Here is a 23,076-nt window from a genome sequence, read left to right as displayed (position 1 = left end):
AATATCATTTGGGGTCAAACTGGGGGTCCTTGAAAAAAACCGGGTTGAGAATCTGCTAGAGCCGTAAAAAATCTTCTCTTTTGGGGGTCCTTGGCATTATATTTTCTAATGGGGGTCCGCGGGCTAATGAGCGTCGATTTGGGGGGGTCCTTGACATGAAAAGGTTTGGGAACCACTGACTGGTCTCTAGATAGACAGATAATAATCCGACTACCACATTACGTCTAGACGTGTGTTGGTGACGCGTTTACCCAGCATGCTTCAGCTTGTTGCCGTCTATAGGAGTGACTGTGTAGATTGTGCACTGCTAGCAGCAGCAGCAGCCAGCAGCACTGCATTAGTGCATTTCATGTGTTATTATCATCAAAGTGAACCGTTTGTTACTATGTCTTTGCGTCGCGTCAAATAAGAAGAAGCGAACGGGGCCAGGCCGGGGGGTAAAGTAAAGAGACGCGAAGAGAACCTGACAACACCTCAGCGATGCCTCTGTTCGCCACGAACCCGTATGATCAAGATGTTGGTGAGTTGAGTTGTTGTTAATGAGAGAGAGACTTGGCTTAGCTTAGCATGTGGCTAGCGGGCTAGTCAGTGTATGTAGCCGAGGAGGAGAGGACTGGAGGACAGCTTTGTGTTCTCCAGCTTTGATTGATTGATTGATTTTATTTATTTATTTCATAGTATGCGGAATGGGTACATTTCAAACTGAAAGCACTGCACAAGGCAATACAAGAACTGTTACTTTGTGGACGAACCATGATTAAGCATTTATTTACTCTTGTTTACAACAGCTAGGGTCCACCAGCTGACCATCAGCAGTAGCCTAAAATGTAAGACTCTCGTATATGTAATTTATCTCTGGTTTATCCCTGGTCCATTCATTGTTGTGAATCAGTTAGTCAAATACACAACACGCATTTTGGTGGGTGCCTTGCATGGTTATTTCAAAAGGGATACCCAAATGGAGGACCCTGTTGTAAACAAGTCTTAGTGGTTTATCATGGCTTCGTCAACAGAGTAGCAGTTTTTGTATTGACTTGTGCTTTCGTTTGAAATGTACCCATACTACCCAATGAATCAATCAATGTCTTTGTTTGCTTTCATATATACAGTCATGAGTGAAAACATCATTCTTCTTGTTTACAAGTGTGACACGTTCCATTATTGCTGGGAAGTGAAAGAGGATGTGATTTGTGTGTGTGTGTGTGTGTGTGTGTGTGTGTGTGTGTGTGTGTGTGTGTGTGTGTGTGTGTGTGTGTGTGTGTGTGTGTGTGTGCGTGTGCGTGTCTCTGTTTCTGTTTCTCTGTTGTGGGAAGTGGTTTACCACTCAGATTTCTGACTTGTGTCACAAGTTCACAACAATGTGCCTGCTAGTGCAGTGGTTCACAAACTGGGGGTCCCTGGATTATTTTGGCTTTTCCCTAACCTGGCAGATGATTAGCTTACTGTGCAACATTGTATGTATCTGCACATTAATAAAGTGACAACTTAAGGATTTCTAAGAAATCTTTATACCAAATTGTGTCACATTGTCAAATATTACATATTAGCAACAGCCAAACATTGTGAAATTAGCCGATCTACGCAGTGCAGGTCATTTTGAGCTTGTAGATCGGCTATTCTTTTTACAATACTGTGGATATTTTAGGGTTTATATCTAACCCTAATCCTTGTCAGGGTGAGGGCCTGGTCCCTAGTTCAAATGTGATTTAATATGATTATTTTGGAGGGTTGTTGCCTAAAAAGTTTGAGAACCCAATGCCTATGTGTGACTGTGTGTGTGTGTGTGTGTGTGTGTGTGTGTGTGTGTGTGTACGTGTCCGTGCACGTGCACAGATGCTGCTGGTACATTTATCTTGTCAGAAGAACATACAGTAGCTGTATCACTCATGACTGGATATCAAATAAATTGTCCTTAAACCAATTGAGCCCTATATAGCGTTTTTATTCCGGGGCGAACAACATTCAGCAAAACTAGCCGATCGACGACAAGCCTAGATCAGCTGTTTTAAGTGAAAATACTGAGTGTAGTCGTTCTAGTGGGGCCCCCGGTACGGAGCCCCGGGGGGCCCCGGTACGTGCCGGGACCCCCACATGACTTGAGGGGTGGTCTCCGCAGATGACAGTAAAGTGACAATTTAAGGATTTTTTTAATGCCTTAATTTTTTTTAATTAAATGATAAAAGACCATCAAGGTATCAAAAACTATACAAACAGAAAATGTTGAACTACTGGTTTAAGTGTTAAGGAAGCGACCTCAACTTGAACATTACAGTGATACTGTGTGTGTGTGTGTGTGTGTGTGTGTGTGTGTGTGTGTGTGTGTGTGTGTGTGTGTGTGTGTGTGTGCGTCCTGCAGAGAAAGCGACCAGTGAGATGAACACGGCAGAGGACTGGGGCCTCATTCTGGACATCTGTGATAAGATAGGACAGTCTCGCACTGGGTTAGTTCGACTTAACTTCAGACATGCTGTGTGTGCATGTTGACTAAGGTTGACACCGGACAAGATGTGTGATCGACGTTCATTTTGGGATTGGAATAACGTTTTAGCTGGGACGGCAGAAAACATATAATCAATGGAGAAAAAAAAATCTATGTTCTATGCTATGGTTTTGATATCACAGTATTTTCCCCTGAATTGAACTCTCTACTCCATGACCTGTGTACAAGTTTGGGTGTTCAAAGTGGTCAGTGGCCCAAAATGATATATGGTATTTTATTAGAAAAAGGAGCACATTATTTGGGTTATTGCAGCTTTCACATTTTCGTTCTAGTTAAGCGGGGATAGAGCCTTTTAAAAGCCATAACAACGAATGGCACTATGCCACTAACGAGTCGTAATATTAAATCAGGCTGTGCCAGCCCATTCCTTAATAAATAAGTGTAATATTCATCATAATACGACCTGGAGACTCAGCCAAACAACCTTACCAGTGGCCCAGTGGCCTTGCAGTAACATTGAATATAGTAATTGAACTTTTGCAGATTGTCCTCTGGTGCATTCCAAGCGGTTAGGGTCTCCTTAAACCTTTGATCCCTACTGTTCTCATTCCAGGCCTAAAGAATGTCTCCGCTCTATAATGAGAAGAGTGAACCACAAGGATCCCCATGTGGCCATGCAGGCCCTGACTGTGAGCAGACCAGCTTTGTTGCTTATTACCGTTTTTTATTACGCAGCCGACTGCTTGGAACACACGTTAAACCAACTCATCTAACCTTATTTAACCACTTGAACCCCCAGTGGACCTATTTTGGGTCGAACATTCGGCATGATCAATAGCTGATCTACAAGCGCACAACACGTTCCGTAGCAACATGTGTGATTGGATGGGACCGTCTTGTCTTATCACGTCTGGGCACGCTAACTCCAATCAATCATATCAGCGTGTCTACATGATGTCTAGTAGCTGCGTCAACAGGACATTAAATACTAACCCCGCAAATGATGTGTTGACAAACGCCTGATAGCATTAGGTTTAACACTTTTCAAAAAACCCTCACTATCGTGTTGGATGTGTAGGTCATGTCTTCGGCGATGACATGACTCTTCGCTTGCTTTCAAGAATAGAGGGTATGCGCATGCATATGGTGAATGGCAGATCGAGTGGCAAAGTGAGTGACAAAGTTAATTTAATGTTGTTTAAAGTCATTTCATACAATGAAATCGGACTTTTCTGTTTCGATGTATGGGCTGTCAAGGTCAGAAAATAGTTTTTTGCCACTCAGTAGGCATTCCCGCATAACTTCCTGGTATGATGATGATGATGTCACGCGCATACCCTCTATAAAAGACGATTTTCCAATTTGAAGGCGATAGGAAATATAATTGGAATGCAACATGCACTTCTCGATGCAGTCACACCCAGTCTCGGCAAGATCCCGCCCGTAGCTGCCGCTCATTGATTCGACCTGGGCACGGGACGGTTTCAACGCCAATCCCTGCGCAATCCCAGGTGGAGGCTTTCTTGTGAACGTGTGAACTCAATAGCGCCCCATCTGGCGGAGTCAAGTTAATGTAGAGGCCCTGGGGGGGAAAAAGAGGGAACCAAAGATAGACCCCTGGGGGACCACAGTCAATTATCTATAGGGTTTAAGTGGTTAACCGTTAATGGATAAAGGCTCATTAACATAACTTAACGTGGTAGTTATTACCGGTACTAGTCTATGACCCAATGTCTTTTCAATGATTTAAATGTTAAGAATAATGCAGCATCTCCCCCTGTTTCTTTCCACAGCTACTTGGTGCCTGTGTTTCAAACTGTGGGAAAATATTCCATTTAGAGGTGTGCTCCAGGGAGTTTGCGAGTGAAGTCAGCAATGTCTTAAATAAGGTCTGTCATCCGTTTCATGATTCAACTCTATCCTCTAATCTCGCCAAGTTCCTTTTAATTGTTTGTCTTCTAGGTACATTTACCTTACGTCACTTGTGTGACGTAAGGTAAATTTACCGCTTGTGTGATTGATTGTGTGTCCGTGCATGTGCAAAACTGCATGTGGCGTATAGTGTTTGAGACCAAGTAAGAGAATGTAATTTACATAGCATTTTATTTAGATGGATTCAAGGTTTACTGGTTATCCTAATTCATTTGTTGACTAGGGTTCATGCCGTTTACTAAGATTGGAGCGTCAGCTCCATCAGTGCAAGCACACACTGCTTACCTGTCGTCAGAAATGTTTACATGTCGGGAGGAACGCAGGACAAAGTCACAAATTAGATCCAAACTTTGGATGGCAGAAGATCCACCAAGGACAGCTCTCCTAGATTCCCATTTATGGATGTTTGAAAATCCTGTTTGTAACCGAGGTATACGCTGTTCAGATTTTTACGTCCCATAGCTGGAAGTGACGGGCGTTGCCATAGCAACCGGATCAATGCCAAAAGCTGCCGTGGGGCTCAACCATTACATACACAGAGTATACCGAGGAGGGGTTACGAACATGTACATAGCTGGCAGATAACGTCCTATAGCTGGGGGGGGGGGGGTACGAGTATATTTGTACAGAAAAAGTTAATTATGCCAACAGACTGCAGAATGGCACAGACGTATGAATTGAAAATACAAAACAACAATTAGATTTGTCATGATTCAAGTGCTTAAATAAACATAGACTCAGAGTCTGGTATGGCCCTGTAATGTAGTCTTCACGTGAAACGTTCACGTTTGTTTCCAGGGCCACCCGAAAGTGTGTGAGAAACTGAAGGCCCTGATGGTGGAGTGGGCGGAGGACTTCCGCAACGACCCCCAGCTCAGCCTCATCTCCGCCATGATCAAGAATCTACGCGAGCAAGGCGTCACCTTCCCCGCTGTGGGCTCCCAGGTGCGTGAAGGCATTGTGGTAGTGGCTCTCAAAACCTTTTCATGTCAAGGACCCCCAGATGAATAGTGTATTTGGTCACGGACCTCCTTCTGAAAATATTTTGTGCCAGCAGGGACCCCCATAAGGACATATTTTGGTGTTAATGATTTTTTCAAAATGTTCAAATCATTCATGTTTAATCTATATATAAACTCAGACAGAGTCACAACGCATCGCGACACGTTGTGACCTTAATAGTTTTGAATACCTGCTATTCTTTTTTTATTTTTTTAATGTTTTCTTTGTGGCTTTCGCCTTAATTTAATATTTTTTTATGGAGGGACAGACAGTAGGCTGACAGGAAATGGGGAGATAGATGGGGGGGAAGACATGTAGTAAAGGCCGTCGGGATCGGGAGTCGAACCAGCCAAGATGCCTGGACCACTGAGCCATGGCCCAGGCATATTATTATCATATGTTTTGACTCCACTTTGAGAACCACTGCCTTACGTTATGTACTGAATGATTCCTCCAGCTTGGCATTACATTTTTGCAGAGATAAACTGCACAGAGTAATTGTTTGTTTTGTGTGCAAGTTTGTTTTGGATAAGCAAGGGGAGAGAGAGATGATGTCCTGTATTTATTTGCTTCTCAGAGATGTGTTGGTTTGCCTGAGTGTCAGATTATTGTTTTTTCTTTTCTTAGGCCGCAGAGCAAGCAAAAGCAAGCCCGGCTTTAGTGGCAAAAGATCCTTCCACCTCTACCAACATGAAGGAGGAGCAAGACCTCGCCAAAGGTATAGATCCATATACCATCATAGATAAAGACACATTATCTATGTTAACCGAAATGTAAATACTGTGCAGGAGGATGCTAAACGCAACACCAGTCTTAGTAGTGGTGCCAGCTCACGGCAGAAACATCTAAAAAGATAAGTCTTAAAAAGACAAAAGAGTGGCCGCGCAAACACTGATAGCCAAAGTGCCATTATTTATTAGGATGCAGAGTAGGAACCAACGTTTCGGCAGATGCAACTGCCCTCTTCAGGCAGGGTATATTATAGGACAGAAATTTAAATGCCACAGGGGTTTCAGATATTGCAAGCGGTACAACAATCTCCTAGACTCAAGTTCATCAAGGGCCAGGGAACATACATGAGAGAGAGAGAATTTCCCATAATTTTTTTCCATAGACATTTCAGAAAGTATTTATTTAAGGAGCTGTAAGCCTCGGAAACAAAGCCAACTCGGATGTCCGAGGCATACAGGTCTTTAAATACTTTCTGAAACGTCAAAATTAAATGGAAATTCTCTTCCGGGCCGCTCGCCGTCATGAAAGGTGGCGGGACTGCGACCCTATATATATTCAATATCACACACACACGCACACGCACACGCACAAGCACACACTCACACCTTTTTGGGTCTGCTTGCAGCCATTGAGTTGTCGCTCAAGGAGCAGCGGCATCATCCCCAGACGTCTCTGTCGGGCCTCTACCCCAACGCCACCAGCCTGCTGGCCAGCAACAAGTCGGACGGGAGGAAGGTGCGCGCCATCTATGACTTTGAGGCCGCCGAGGACAACGAGCTCACCTTCAAGTCCGGGGAGATCATCACCATCCTGGACGACAGGTGAACGCAGCGCAGTCGCTACGTATACTTATACGTGCAATACGCACTGGGAGTCAGTGTTGTTTTAGTCACCTGGAATGTTTTAGTGTTAGTCTAGTTTTAGTCGACTAAATGTCATAAGATTTTAGTCGACTAAATATGCAGTTGATTTAGCCGACTAAAATGTATTTTGTCGGGCCTTGATGCCGTTGTAATGGCTCATTTTACACTTGCTGAACTCATGCAACCAGGTGTAAAATGACTTGTACTGGATCTCTTGTCCACTAGTCCCTTCCTAACATTTTAGTCTAGTTTCTATCTGTTGACGAAATTGTCAATACATTTAGCTTAGTTTTAGTCGTCATAGCTTAGTTTTCATTTTTGTTTTCGTCAGTGAAAAAAGGTAGTCGACGAACATTGTTCGTCTTAGTTTTAGTCGACAAAAGCGACACTGCAGCGAGTAGGGCAACACGCTGAGAGGGGCAACAACAGAAAAGGGGTGAGGGCAGCACAGATAATATGCGAGTAGGGCAACCAAGTGCTCAGCGACGTCCCTGGAAGAACTGATGAAGTGCTAGGCAGAAACATACAGATCACACGCTTGTAGTGTGTGTATATTCGGTGTGCAATATGCATGTGAATTAAATAAACGCACGTGCGTGCGTGCACACACACACGCACACATATGCATCTATTTCTCTCTCCTACGTTTGGAAGACAATGGGTTTAAATCTTGTCTGAAAGTAATTATGTTATGCATTATAGTTTCTTGTGCACAGCCTAAGAATGTTTTTCCATTTGGTTACAGTGACCCCAACTGGTGGAAAGGGGAAACATACCAGGGAATTGGGCTTTTCCCGTCAAACTTTGTCACTGCTGACCTCACCGCAGAGCCTGAAATGAGTAAGTACACCCGTATACTAGTAGTCGGAGCAGGAAACTTAAGCAATAAGCCATGAGAGGTCTCAGGTTACCGGGTATTTTACACTGCCTGGGAGCGTAGGCAGATCCGACGCGCAGCGGAGGGTCTTCTACCTCCCAGCCAGTGTAAAATACCCGGTAAGCTGGGGCCTCGAGTGGCTTATTGCTTTTCCAAAACGGTTACAAACATATAGCAATATTAAAACTATTAAATTCACAAAAGTATCTACGCTTTGTGCCACCAGAGCGAGCGACCCAGAGCCAAAACACTTCCTTGTTTTGCTCCGCAAGTAGCCTATGTGACGGGAGAATAGCGCTTGATGTATTTACGGGGCTGCCTGGAGCCACACATTCAGTCATATGAGCCGGGCGGTGCTTAGACGCCCGCACGGCACGTGTTTGTAAAGCAATCAAGCGCTCCCCTTCCCCAGTTCAGCTACAAGGCTGCAGTTTGATACAAAGTGATTGAAGGAGTGGGTTATCGGTGAAATTTACACCGGTCACGTGACGGTAACCAGCCAATCAGAATTAAGTATTGGGACTACCCGTTTTAGAATAACTTTTCTATCCACCGCCCTCAGTGGCCGATGGGTTGCAAAATGAACCCGGCATAAGGTTTCGTGGAGTAGTCCGCACACTGTCTTCATATCACTTCATAAAAGGTTTCGGTCGACTAACCGCTAGCAGCCAGCTGATGCCTGATGGATGTCGGTTGACCGAAGAGTTGCAACGTTGTTTAAAGTGATATGCAAGACGGTGTTTATGCGAATCCTCCTTTCTTTTCATGTTGCCTGTTCGTCTCATAAACACCTGTCCAGTGAAAGCAAGTTTGCAAAGAGGAAGAAAAATAGGATTTATAGAATTAAACACATAATCAAAACATGTTTGGGGCCCTATCTCCATCAGTGCTAAACCCCTGATACCTAAACATTTTAGCCTTTTTTTTTTTTTTACTATTTTGAAAACCTTTTTGAATAGTTAAAATAGCCGATCTACAAGCTCACAACGTGTTGATGTAGATCAGCTAGTTGAACAATTTGAATGTTTTTCAAATTGGTCAAAGAAAAAGGCTTAGGAATAAGTGGTTTAGCACTGACGAAAATAGAGCCCTTGCTGCCTTAACCCATTTAGACCTGAGGCCGATTCTAAAATATGTGTTCTAATAAATCCTGACATTTTTCTGAAAAACTCTATGTTTCTATGTCAGTGATTCTCAACCTTTTTCATGTCAAGGATCTGCAGAATTATCTGTATTTAGCTGTGGACCCCCATCTCAAAATATGTTGTCCCAAAAACGTTTGCTCTGAAAGAATATATATTCAAAGATTTGCACCACATTTTCACAATTAATTTTTTTTTGATCTACAGCTAAAGTATAACATGATGCTTAAAACACGGGTTAAAACAATGGGGTTAAGACTGGTCCAAAAGTGTGGAAGTTTGAAATTTGGTGACTGCAATCAAAGTCCTGCCCCTACATTATTAACTGTTCTGGGCAGATAGCAAAGTAGATGAAACTGATATTTTATTTACAGGCAGGAAGTGGATCTAATTACACTAATAATATCAACGCTGCCTTTGAAAATGGAAATGAAAGTGGGTTTTGGCCAGGCTTTTTCAAGATGCTGTTTTGATGATTCCAGCATTCTGCTGATTTTTCTTCTACATGTTACATTTATCTTTAATGCTAGCTTATGTTTATGTTTATTTATCAAACCTTTTCATATGAAGGACCCCCAAAATGATATGTATTTGGCTGCGGAAGCCCATATAAAAATATATATATTTAGTTCCAGCGACCCCCAGAAGCAAAGATTTGCGTTAAAAAGAATTGCACACATTTTCACGATTCTTTGAAAGTTTGTATATGTGCTATTTTTCAATAGCTAAAGTATAAAATAATGGTTAATGCGGTTAACCCATTTTGACCTGAGATCAGATTCTAAAAATGTCTTCTACATCCTGACAGTTTTCTGAAAAATCTATGTTTACACTCAGGCATGAAGGAAGCATGAGTTCAAGTCCGTAGCTCTCCCCTTGTCCCCCATATATGGGGACTAGGTTGGCGGAGGGTGTGTAGAGCCCAGGATCACATTAGATGATTGACACAGGGGTGAAAAATGGGTTACTAAATCGTGGGATAAAAAAAAAATATATATAAAAAAAGAAAAAAGCTATGTTTCAAAAATAGCATCGCGCCACCGGGTGGCGTGCTACGAGCTTGTAGGTCTGCTATTTTTCAATAGCTAAAGCATAACACCAAAAGGGGTTCGCGTCCAAAATGGGTTAAACGCCAAAGTGACACACACATGCGTTCCAGGTCTTAACGGGTTAAGGCAAATAAACAAATGTAGATCTGGGTTGTGATTTATATTATATCAATGTATTTGTGCCTTGTTTCAATAACTGTTCTACAGTGAAGACGGAGAAGAAGTCGGTGCAGTTCAGTGAAGAGATTCAGGTGGAGACAATCGAGCCTGAACCAGAGCCTGTATATATAGATGAGGTAAGAGACCGTTTCCCCAATGTTTTAGCGTGATTTCTCAATGTTTTAGCGTGATTTCTCAATGTTTGATAGAAAGCGTTAGCCTTTCTACACCACCTGGAGATTGTTGATGGTGGTGTAGTGTTGATAATGCTTGTGAGTGAAGGCGGGCGGCATGGCCTTCCTGCCCAGTCTTTAGCTAATGACAGTAATTCACTATGTGTGCATTTTGTGAACGAATCCACACACATCACAATGCCGTGTTCAGTGGATACCACACTTGCTTTAGGTGTAAGTAAGCCTTGCAGAGCCATGAGGCCCAACTTTGTAAAGTGGTGTGATGACAACCACCTTATTCTTAACGTAAAGAAGACACAGGAGATGATGTTTGACCCCAAGAGTATTGGTGATCACAGGCCTGTGGTCATCCATGACTCGACCATCTCACAGGTCTCCTCATATAAATACTTGGGGATCTGTATTGACAACTCACTAACTTGGAATACACATGTTGACAGTCTCTGTAGTAAACTACAGCAAAGACTGCACTTCCTCCGACGTCTCAGGGTTCATGGTGTTGACCAAAGATTTATGTTAGTGTTCTATCGAGCAGTCTTTGAAAGCCTGGTCAGGTTTGGCATCACAGTTTGGTTCGGTAATCTCTCAGTGCAACTGAGGTCCAAATTGTTCAGATTGGTGCAGACTGCAGGGAAGATCATAGAGGTAAGACAACTCCCCTCTCTTCAGTCTATTTATGAGATGTTACCCATGTTTTAAATGGCGAGTTTGTACTTCTGCCCTCTGGGAGAAGATACAAAGAACCAAAGTGGAAATACATCAGATTTTAAAAATCGTTTGTACCAGCATCAACTAAGATGTTGAACGAGGCTCTGAAACAGCAGTAACTGTGTGAGGCTAGATTATCCACATCATGTGTGCCATGGTGTAATGTTGTGTCTTCCTCTTGTCATTGATGTTTTATGTGTGGCTGTAGCTGGGGTGAAAGTCCAAGACAAATTTCCCTTGTGGACAATAAAGTTTACCTTGACCTTGACCTTGATAGGGCAGTAGCCCATCTCCTGTTTCTGTAGCGCGAGGCAGCAGGACATGATGCTAGTATGTCGCAGGGACTTACCCCCAATCCAACCCTTGATGCTGAGTGCCAAGCAGGTAGACATTGGGGTCCTTTGGTATGACCCGGCTGGGGATCGAACCCCGACCTCCCAGTCTCAGTGCAGACACCCAGGACCACTGAGCGGGTGCTTTAGGCGTACTGAGATGGAATGGCCATCAGCCGCAGCACCTACCACGATCTCTCCCGTGGGACCCGGTCCGATACCTACGCTTTCTCCAGATACACAAAACACACGTAGTCCCAGACCCCCCTCCACAATCATTGCAATCATCAGTAAAGAGTTTGGTGGTTATTCCATGACCAAAAACATCTGTGTTGTTTTCCCTGGAACTTAAGTTCTACTATTGGCCTGATCCTCCTTTCTATCTCCTTAGCAAGCGTAGATCTTCCCCAGGAAGGGCTGAGTAATGTGATGGCTCTATAATTGGAACTCCCTCTGAAAGATTTCACACAATAAAACTGTCTACTTTTCTTGTGAGAGTTGGCAGGCACTGGGAACTAACAGACACTGGGCAGTACATGAATGTAGGTTGCTGCTCGTGGCAATTCCTGGAATGTCTCTCCCGTTTGGTGAGAACATGGCACACACTGTCTGGGGTTCTCAAACCCGTGGCGTGGCTATCGACCGGTAGCTCAAAGAAGACGAGATTACCCATGTCTGTTCTGAGACTACTACATCCTGTGGTCCGTTCCACATTAACCCATTAACCCGATTCTAGAAATGCCTTCCAATGCCTTCTACCGTTATTTCAACTAGGATATGTGAGGTAATAACACGGATGACACTAATTTTGTTACCACACAGCAATGGTTAATGGGTTTACTTTGAAAGTTGTGGGTGCCAATAAGCAGTCCTCTGAGTCTGAAGCACTCCTGCCCAAAAATGTTTTCTTTGGACACTTTCTGCTGTGATAAACTATGCCCCCCCCCCCTACCACTTTATGCTGTGATAAACTATGGTTGACTAAGATTGATTCATTTATTTATTTAACACTTTATAAAAACGTTTAAAATACAGGTAGTCCAGTCAAAGGTTATGCTATAAGGATAACTCAAAAGGCCCCAATGTGGTCCGTTGTACTGTTGTTGTTTCATTGTGGATTTATGGCCCTTTTAGAACTCCTTCGGGGTCAAAAATGTTAACATGAAAGGTTTCTTGTGAAAATGTCCAGGAGAAGATGGATCAGCTGTTGCAGATGATTCAGAGTGCAGATCCCACAGACAACCAGTCGGACGCTGTAGAGTTACTACAACTCGAAGGTAAGACGACCCCATATCTGTGACCTTTTTACTGCCAAGTGGCAACAGCTGATTTATGAGCAATGAGGGGGGGCAGCCATCATCAGATAATGCAATACAAAAAAAGCTACAAAGCAACGCAGCATATCTGTCACCGGGTCGTCAACACACACGTTGACGTGAAGCATGCGTCAGACGAGCTAGACAAATGTAAAAGAAAAATATAAAGCCTGGGGATAAAAACACATACGTAACTGGCTGATGGAGAATTCCTGGTTGTCCCCCCAGTACAACAAGAATATTGTGAAGAGATTAATGTTACAATGTTACAGGGGCGGCAGTGGCTCAGGGGTAAAGTGACCGAATGGGAACCGCAAGGTTCCCAGTTCAAATCCGGGCTCCCCCAGAGTTAGTGTCGAAGTGTCCTTGAGCAATACTCTGAACCCCTGATTGCTCCCGATGTGCAGGTTGGTTCCTCTGGCATCGGTGTGTGTGAATGGGTGAATGTAATGCACAATCTCTGTAAAGCGCCTTGGATAAAGGCGCTATATAAATGCACCATTTACCACAATACAGGCAACAACAGGAATACAAAGTCTATGAGAACGGGGAAGGTTCCAATCCACTGGGACAGATTATTATTAGATTTTATTTATTTATCTAATAAATAGGAAAGGTTAATAAGTAGGAAAGGTTAGGAAAGGTGGATGTGTTTATAATTGATGATTAAAATCTGAAATTCCAACCAAGTCTTGTCTATCTATCCCAGGTGCCTGCAACCAGATGGGGCCTCTCATTGACCAGAAGTTGGAGGATATAGACAGGTACAGTGGGAGATCCGCGATGACTGGAGGCAACCATGGAGGGCTCGTCTGAGGACGACCTAGAGAGACTGTGTGCAATAAATGCAGCATAATTTGAGTTAACCCATTCTGACCTGAGATCAGATTCACACAAGGTTTCCACTGGACGCACACTGGTCTGATTAACCCATTCTGACCTGAGATCAGATTCTAGAAATGTCAGTCGCTCTTCGATTTTTCAAAAATAGCAGACCTACAAGCTCGTATCGCGCCACTCGGTGGCGCGATATGAGCTTGTAGATCTGCTATTTTTCAATAGCTAAACCATAACATGATGCGGACACCAAAATGGGTGCCCGTTCAGAATGGGTTAAATGATCATGATCCAATTAATTAATAGTCTCGTGTAGCCAGACAACTATTCCACAATCTCTGAATGCTATATAGAGTCTGGAACAACACTTCCCGATATCCGAGTAAGGTAGCTGGCATTTCTGTTGGCGGCAGTGTCGAGGTACAAAGGCACAAATTAAATCCGAAATGTGGATGGCAGAAAATCAGTGTTCAATAAGGACAGCGATCAAAATAATCATAGTTATAAAATCCTCCTTTCAACTGCTTTTGCACTGTGAATTTATTTGCAATCCCATAGTTGGAACGGTGGGGAGTTGCTATAGGAACCGGACCAATGTTATAGGCATCAACCATTATATAGACGGAGTATACGTTGGGGTACGGACCTGGAATATGACGCCACCTAACGTCGACCTACGTATATATATATGGACTTGGTAGTTAACCCATTCTGACCTGAGATCAGATTCATACGAGGTTTCCACTGGACACACACTGGTCTGAGGAACCCATTCTGACCTGAGATCAGATTCATACGAGGTTTCCACTGGACACACACTGGTCTGATGAACCCATTCTGACCTGAGATCAGATTCTAAAAATGTCAGTCGTTCTTCGATTTTTCCAAAAATAGCAGACCTACAAGCTCATAGCGCGCCACTCGGTGGCGCGATATGAGCTTGTAGATCTGCTATTTTTCAATAGCTAAAGCATAACATAATGCTAACACCAAAATGGGTTCCCGTTCAGAATGGGTTAATGTGCATACTATGGGTTTACCCAATCCAGAAAACACTCGGAGCTGTCGGATCTGAACGTGAAGGTAATGGAGGCCCTGTCGCTGTACGCCAAGCTGATGAACGAAGACCCGGTCTACGCCATGTACGCCAAGCTACAGCAGAGCCAGCAGAGCCAGCAGTACTACATGCAGCAACCGCCAAACCCTGCAGCTCAACAGGTAAGCTACAGAGCTATAATTCCAGTTAGTTTTTGGTCATATTTTAGTCATCAGAATCTTTTTGGTCTAGTTTTAGACAGTCGACTAAATATCATACGATTTTAGTCAACTAAATCTACAGTTGATTTTTTTTCGTCGACAAAAATAGTGTCTTGGCGGGCCTTTATGGTGTCGTAATGGCTGTTTTTTTTTATATATATATTTTTTTATCCCACGATTTTGTAACCCATTTTTCCCATTCTGACCGGGCACCCATTTTGGTGTCAGCATCATGTTATGCTTTAGCTATTTAAAAATAGCAGATCTACAAGCTCATATCGCGCCACCGAGTGGCGCGATACGAGCTTGTAGGTCTGCTATTTTTGAAAAATCGAAGAACGACTGACATTTTTAGAATCTGATCTCAGGTCAGAATGGGTTCATCAGACCAGTGTGTGTCCAGTGGAAACCTCGTTATGAATCTGATCTCAGGTCAAAATGGGTTAAACTTGGTTGCACGTTGGTTTTACACGTTGGTAGCTCACTGCTATTTTCAGAGGCGACACCCGAGTGCAACCATTACATTAAATTAGCCAGGAATGGCATACCCTGCCACCACCACTGGAAGCGAGCATATAAAGAGAGACCGAAAGATTTTAGATTTAATGGTTATTACTAGTACACAATTTCAGGAAGAGATATTAAAAACCCATTTTGTGGCGGGAACCCCTTTTGGTGTTGGCATTATGCTATGCTTTAGCTATTGAAAAATAGCAGATCTACAAGCTCATAGGTCTACGAGCTTGTAGGTCTGCTATTTTTGAAAAATCGACTGACATAGAAACATAGATTTTTCAGAAAACTGTCGGGATGTAGAAGACATTTTCAGAATCTGATCTCAGGTCAAAATGCGTTAATACTTAGTTTAAATGCATAAATGTCCTGTTTTGTCGCCACAGGTGTATACGGGGCAGCCTGCTACAGGCAACTATGCCATGAGTGGCACTGGGGTGCCTGCTTACACCGCACCCATGGAGCAGCTACAAGGTGGCCCCATGCCTGGCCCGCAGGCCCCCAGGTGAGCACGCCAGGGGTGGGCCACTTTGAATATGGAGAGGGCCACTATAGTTCCACACTCACTGCAGAGGGCCACATTGCATATTACTGTCGTAGCAAAAATAGCCGATCTACGAGCTCAAAACGCGGCGCAGTGCGACGCGTTTTGAGCTTGTAGATCGGCTATTTTTGCTATATTTGAATATGAAATCTAGATTATTTTGTTTTGCTATTTCTTTGTTGGAATCCTGAAAGGTAACATGTTTATTTAATTTCAAATGCATTCATTTAGTTATACTTAATATGTTAACTTTATGAACTTGAAAGTGCAAACGTAAAAAAGACAATAGATCTTTAATACTAGTCATTCAGCTACTAATATAGACTGAAGTAATTCAAGCATGTTTGGAATTGTAACAGCTGAAATCAATATTTTCAGATATTAACTTGAGGGCCACATTAAGTGTTGGTGGGGGCCGCATGTGGCCCGCGGGCCGCCAGTTGCCCCATGTATAGCCGTTCCCTCAACACACTTCTCTATGTCCCATTAGATTATTTATATTTATTGGCAAAATGACAGCTTTGACTTTATATGCTGTGGGAACAAATATGCCCCGGTTTGAACCGGGTTTAGTTCTTTTTTATTCCCGCCTAATATTAAACTAAATCTACAGTTGATTTAGTCGACTAAAATGTATTTTGGCGGGCTTTGATGCCGTCTTAATGACTGATTTTACACTTGCTGAAAATAGAAGATCTGCTCACAACGCATCACGATGCGATGCCTCCCTAACATTTTAGTCTAGTTTTTTTTTATTGACGGAATTGTCAAAATATATGATGACTAAAACTAGGACTAAATATTTTGACAATTCCGTCAATAAAAAAAAACTAGACTAAAATGTTAGGGAGGGATTAGTGGACAAGAGATGAGAGATCCAGTATAAGTCCTTTTACACTTGGTTGCATGCTGATAGTAGCAGATCTACAAGCTCACAACGCATCGCAGCGTGATGCGTTGTGAGCAGATCTTCTATTTTCAGCAAGTGTAAAATCAGTCATTAAGACGGAATCAAAGCCCGCCAAAATACATTTTAGATTTAGTTTAATATTAGGCGGGAATAAATAATAACTAAACGGGTGCAGTACTTAGTTTAGACAGTTTTTGGTTTAGACTGTAGTCATTGGTTAGACCAGTCATTAGTCCTACAACTACAACCTATCTCAAACGCTCACCCTAAACCTAATATAACCTCCCACGGGGCAGCACACCTAAACCTAACCTTAACCCATATCTAACCAATGACTAGTCTAAACTAAGTATGCACCCCTTCCTCCTTTCCCCCAGTGACGTCCACATGTACATGGGCCAGCCGCCCGTCTACAGCGCGGTGGCTCCAGGCAGCATGGCTCCGCCAGATGTCCATTCCTACGGGAGCGTCCCCGGGCCCGCTCCCCTCCAAACGGCACACTACGGCGTCCCCCACGGACACCCTACAGACACCCAGCAGGCCCCCTACCCGGAGAAAGCACTGCTATAGGCCCCCCACCGCGTTAGAGGTCATCCTCCCTGCACACACACATGCACGCACACACACACACACGCACGCACGCACGCACACAGACAGACACGCACGTACGCGCACACACACATGCACGCACACAGACACGCACGCACACACACGCACTCATATACACATTGACATCTGTCCTGGGTCAAATTGTAGAATCAATCTTATTTAGGTGGACTTTTCTGTGACTGGCACTTTGTAGATTTTGAGAAATTATCTGTAAGGTTTCAGCTCTAATTGTGCTGTATTTTTATGTGATTGATATTATTATTATTAACATAATATAGGTACTGTAAGGTTTCCTATTTGCATAGGAAATCTCACAGGCTACTAGAGGCTAGGTGTAGAATTTCCAGAATTTCCAAATCTCCCTTCAACGATCTGATACAAAGTGGGTGCGTTGCGTCGAAGCATCCAGATCTGTCACTTCCTCTTAACTCCGATTGCCCGGGGGTTATTTAATCCATTACATCATAGTGCCCAAGCGATTTATAGCAACGGAACACTTTTACAGACGGACCGGAAGTTATACCGGATGTGGCTGGAGCAGATAAATGTAGCCGAGACACTCTAAAGGCGATCGACACCAACGGGAGGTATGATTAAATCTAACGCTACTAGCGACACAGGGTCTTTTCTTAGAATCGGACGGGATGATTTAGATCGCGAGTTCTTAACGTTTTAAGATTTTCGTTGTCGTCGGCTAAACAGAGGGGGGGGGTTTTCGATGACGTCCCACTGTTGTGCAACATCGAGGATTGCGCATTAGGCGCTCCTATGCTGTAGAGCGATGCGATCGGTTTTCATATCAATAAACTTCGTCCTGGGTGTTACCATAGAGTATTAAAAGGATAGAGACTGAACTGGCGCGAATCTCCGCCCCCTCCGCTATTCATGTCAGTGTCAAGTTGCTCAGTGGCGTTTTGAAGCCGCCGGAAGGCTGCTGGAAGGACCGTCTATTTCCGCATTTATTCGCTGATTCAGCATCTGGGCACCAAAATTTTGGTGCCCAAATGCGGAAGTGCAGCTGGGCTTTAACATTGGGCGCTCGGTTGCACGGGGTTTCCTCGTCATGAATCCACGGGTCCGCCTGCAGTCCTTCCTCTTACCACTAGGGCCCAGCGCTTCAACGTTGGAGTGCCTCACTGGCCCCTTAAGTGTTACTAATAGAAAGGACGGTGAACTTCGTCCTGGGCGATTGGGGTGTTAATGTGAGGAGGATGACGAGGTCCCAGTGGGAGGAGTCGGTGGAACCGTAGCCTTATAGCCAGTGGTTCTCAAACATTTTAACGTCTTCCACAACTCTCAGCATTACTGACCTGTTGAGGGTCCATTTGGACCTCCTTAACCCATTCTGGGGGCGGGAACCCCCTTTGGTGTTTCAAGTATTATGTTACACTTTAGCTTTTGAAAAATAGCAGATCTACAAGCTCATAGCGCTACGAGATTGTAGATCTGCTATTTTAGAAAAATCGTGAAAATGTGGTGCACATCTTTGAATATATATTCTTTCAGAGCGAACGTTTTTAACTAAAATCTTTGCTTCTGGGGGGGGTCTCTGGAACAACACATTTTCAGATGGGGGTCGGCGGCCCAATTACATATATTTTTGGAGGTCCTTGACATGAAAATGTTTGAGAACAACTGACATAGATAGAAACATGGGTGTTTCAGAAATCTGTCAGGATTTAGAAGACATTTGTAGAATCGTCCTCAGGTCTAAATGGGTTAACAAAAACACACAAGTACCGTTTGACCCAAGTCTGATGTAGCCTGGCATGGCCAGACTAATATCACCGCATAGATATTAGTCTGGAACTTTCCAAGGGGCGTTTTATGAACACATTAAAAAAATAGTGTGTCGGATCTGTGTGTGCACTCCCCACAACTCTGTGGTGAGCAAAATAATACAAACTGAGGAGTGCCAGACCCAATCTCCCCAGGGATTTTCATTTTCCTGTGGCAGATTAGTCTGGTTTCCAGGCTAAGTCTGATGCGCGCTCACACACATCAGACTTAGCGACTTAGCGCGCGCACACACACACACACACACACACACACACACACACACACACACAGGCACTACTGTACACAGAACACACTGTTCAAACTGCAGTTACACGCAGCTATACAGCAACTTTTATAAAAGTTTAGTGCACCCACAAAGAGGCACTCCATCTCACCAGTTGACATAGACGGTCTCAGCAATGCTATCATATACGAACCCCCCCACACACATACACACACGCACACTCTTAACATTTGTGGTATGCTCCAGCATGCCTGCAGTGCTGTCCCACTCCACACATCACAAAGAAAGGAGGCCATCGACTGCTTAACATTTACCCTTTTGGGTTTGGGTTTTTCCGGGGAGGAAAAAGAAAAAGATACTGCTTTTAGTGACGGAACATTCTAGACTACTACGTGTATGTCGTCGTCGGCTGCAGGACTCGTACTGAAGACACTTTTTTTCTTTTTTTGTTTTTTTTTAGAAGAGGAGCGAAAAAGGAAACGATGAAGAAATTGGAGCATGCACGTCACCTTTTTGTAAATACTGTACTGTACCATTAGTGAAGCCCGACGTCGTGTTGCCTCAGGGCGGCAGCAGCGACGACTCTCTGAGTGCTCAGCCTTAAAGGGGAATTCTGCGGTGTGTGTGAACGGAAGGAGAGTCAGCTGTGTAAAAAGCCAAAGTGTATGAATTGACGGAATACCCTCAATGCCAAACGAAACCCCTTCCCCCAGCGGTGAGATGTGACCCATCACAATTGATGCGTTCTTTTTTAGAAGAAGAAGTGTATTTGTTTCGTTTTACAGTGTTTTATTTTTTCTTCCTCATACTACAGATTCATCCTTCAATGCTGAGCAATCCTAGATGTGAAGGTTTTCTTGTTAATAGTTGGCTCCAGCTATTGCCTGTCAGGGTCCACGTTAAAGCCTGAAGCATGCTTCCGTGCCTGCAAACATGCACGAGCCCATGTTCGCATATGTTGTCTGCTGACATACGCACATGCAACACTTAACGTGTGTACACGTGTTGCATTCAGCAAACTGAGATGCTCAGAAAACTGAATGAATAAATTACTCAAATGGAAACCCATGTTCAACCACGGAAACCTGATCTTAAACAAAAGAAATGTGCTCGTCGTTTTTGCAGTGTTTTGTAATGCACAGAGACGGATACAGCACAAGATGACAGTATACTGTAGCTGTTTTTTTGCATATTGAAGCCCAAGCCAAGCCCATAGAGTGCTGTGAGTGACTTACAGCGACGGTGAAGTAGCTGATAAAGGTTGTGTTTAAAATAAGGTTTAATTCTCGTTTCGTTTATTTGCCCGTATGGTAAGAGTTTTCCATGCATTTTCAGAAGCATATTTCAGCCCTTAACGTGCTCAAACCCCACCATTAATTAACGTGCTCAAACCCCACCATTAATTAACGTGCTCAAACCCCACCATTAATTAACGTGCTCAACCCCCACCAGAGTCGTTGCGATTTAAAAGTTGAGCCATCTCAATCCTCCACGGTCTTTAAAGCATCTCTTAAGTCAGTGTTGTTGTTTTTTGTAGTGCATTTTAATTTATATTTGGATTATTGTCTGTTATTGTTATGCTATTTTAAATGCACAAACAGTACACGGTGTGATTGTGTGTGGTGAAAGACATGAGGCGTATGTGATACTCTACCTAACTTAGTTGTATATTTAAATCGCTTAATGTGAGAAAGTGGAGATTTCTCTGTGTTTGTCAGTTAGATGCTACAGTACGTCCCGGAGCTGCTTACTGTACTGTAGGGGGTCAAATAATGGAGTCGTTTGAATAGACATTTCAAACATTTCCTCTTAAACGTGACAAGCGTTGAGGTGCATAAGTAAAGCTACGCGTATAGGTGCATAAATCACGCATATTGATTCTATGGCGACTTTGCGCAGCATAAGTATAAGTCTATATATGGCTGCCTGTACTTGTCTTATCAAGTCGACACATTCTGGAGCACCTCTGTTGACACAAAACGGAGGTGCTGTGGAACAGAACTGGGGATTTTCTATATTTCACTTTTAGAATGACATTTACCTCACCAGGTAATGTAAAAATCAGAGAGAAACATTCAAAATGGTCAGCTAACAGAGCGATATCAAAACTTGTCGCAAGATAAAATTTACATGTACATTTTTAAGTATAATTTCTTTGTTAATTTATGTTTATTCAAAAACAATTTAAATATCTATTTTAGAAAGAGTTTGTGTTCACATACAGTGTGTATTGAAGGTTTAGACCATAGAATTATTGTGAATTCTGATTTTGGTTATATTCATTTATTTTATTTTTCTAGGCGTAACCTATACTGCCATTGTATCCATTCGGTTCTCAATGATGCATTCATGGAAACGTTTCCCCCCCCCCCCCCCCACATTTGAATTAATTTGCAGTTCCAACATCTAGAATTGCATCAAGTCTCAATTTCTCTCACAAAATTGCCCTTCAAGCATGCTTTCAACACCTCGCCATGACCACTCCCCCCCCCCCCCCCCCCCTGTTCTCCGCCTTAAGAACACAAAACACCCAATCTCCACGTAAATGTTTGTGCAACTCTCAAGTTGCACAACTAAACTATGGCTGCTATCTGCTCGGGAACCTGTATAGGTTTAAGCGTTGCGGTTTTTGGAGAGATCTGACGAGACCACACAGCTTGCTGCCTTCTGCTTGATGCGATAATGTCAGTGTTAAGTTAACTATCCGTTTGAACAAAGAGGGAGGTTCTTCAATATACTCGTATGTAGCAAAGGAACCGTACGGGACCACGAGCCAGTTCATCTCAATTGTGTCACTTTTGTTTTGCACCCCGACTGATGGCGATGGACTGCAGCCCCTGATGTAACTGTTGTTGTACAGAAATGAGATGCTGCCTGTTTTTAATTTAAAGAAGAAAAAAATATTAAGACAACAGTTATTATTGTAAAGGTTCTGTTTAACGTTGTACCCTGCTGTTTATATGTAATCTTTTAACCATTAATTATTGGTATTCACAATACAATAAAAGAAAGAAAATACAGGCCAAAGGCATTATGAAATTGTATGCTGCTTTTGCTTGATTCATGTTTGGCCCTTTATACTTGTTTTGTTCATTTCGTAGAATTGTCGTGAAACAGAAACGCAAAAGTAGAGGTTGCAAAGAATAGCTATGCTGCCATACAGTACATGCAGACAAGACTTTCATTAGTTTTTCCTCCCAACATATTACAGTACATTTGATCTCCACTAGGTGGAGATCAAATGTAATGTGACCACTATTGTGGAGCTGGATGTTCATTAACTCCAACATTTACATTAAGTAGTTGCCAAAGAGTGGAAATCTTTAAAAAAAAGTATTTATCATATATTTGTCTTATTATCTGATAGTAGTTTGATATCTCTATGGAATTTATTTGTTCATCTCACTGCTTATGTCATATTAAGTGAGTCACTTCCACACCTTTTTATAATCGAACCATGGGCTCAACGTGAACTGCTGTGTTCTCGAGGTTATACGAGTGCTCATCTTTGTGAGCTCATAAAATGACGAGCACACATCATTACCTCGGCAATAAAAAAAGAAAGCGGTTTTCTCACTGCAAAGTAGGCGATGTCACTGAGCAGAGTCCAGCGAAGGGTTCACTGGTTCCTTTTTTG

The 23,076-nt window shown here is 43.1% G+C and overlaps 1 protein-coding gene across 2 annotated transcripts; it reads left to right on the top strand.

Moving 5' to 3' along the window:
• The first annotated feature begins 348 nt into the window (after positions 1 to 348).
• Positions 349 to 22,454, top strand: stam (signal transducing adaptor molecule (SH3 domain and ITAM motif) 1). 2 transcript variants are annotated; one of them, XM_083782472.1, is made up of 15 exons: positions 349 to 520; positions 2,357 to 2,441; positions 3,054 to 3,129; positions 4,234 to 4,329; positions 5,171 to 5,317; positions 6,002 to 6,092; positions 6,732 to 6,927; positions 7,715 to 7,809; positions 10,245 to 10,333; positions 12,620 to 12,707; positions 13,456 to 13,510; positions 14,633 to 14,801; positions 15,740 to 15,858; positions 17,185 to 17,396; positions 19,900 to 22,454. In XM_083782472.1, the coding sequence occupies exons 1-14, from the start codon at positions 481 to 483 to the stop codon at positions 17,375 to 17,377; spliced, it is 1,539 nt and encodes a 512-aa protein (XP_083638598.1). In that variant the 5' UTR covers positions 349 to 480; the 3' UTR covers positions 17,378 to 17,396; positions 19,900 to 22,454. The 2 variants fall into 2 exon arrangements, with proteins under 2 accessions (XP_083638598.1, XP_083638597.1); XM_083782471.1 differs by having other exon boundaries at positions 17,185 to 22,454.
• Positions 22,455 to 23,076: the final 622 nt, after the last annotated feature.

The sequence above is a fragment of the Protomyctophum parallelum genome, assembly GCF_964188405.1.
Source record: "Protomyctophum parallelum genome assembly, chromosome: 14".
NCBI classification, from domain to species: Eukaryota; Metazoa; Chordata; class Actinopteri; order Myctophiformes; family Myctophidae; genus Protomyctophum; species Protomyctophum parallelum.
This window is presented reverse-complemented; position numbering and strand designations above follow the sequence as displayed.

What these genes read in the sequence shown, in the direction of transcription:
- stam (XM_083782472.1), top strand. Translation starts at nt 481, where the DNA reads ATGCCTCTGTTCGCCACGAACCCGTATGATCAAGATGTTG. An exon ending in CCCGTATGATCAAGATGTTG is followed by an intron (nt 521 to 2,356) that starts GTGAGTTGAGTT and finishes TGCGTCCTGCAG; the next exon opens with AGAAAGCGACCAGTGAGATG. An exon ending in AGCCTGTATATATAGATGAG is followed by an intron (nt 10,334 to 12,619) that starts GTAAGAGACCGT and finishes GAAAATGTCCAG; the next exon opens with GAGAAGATGGATCAGCTGTT.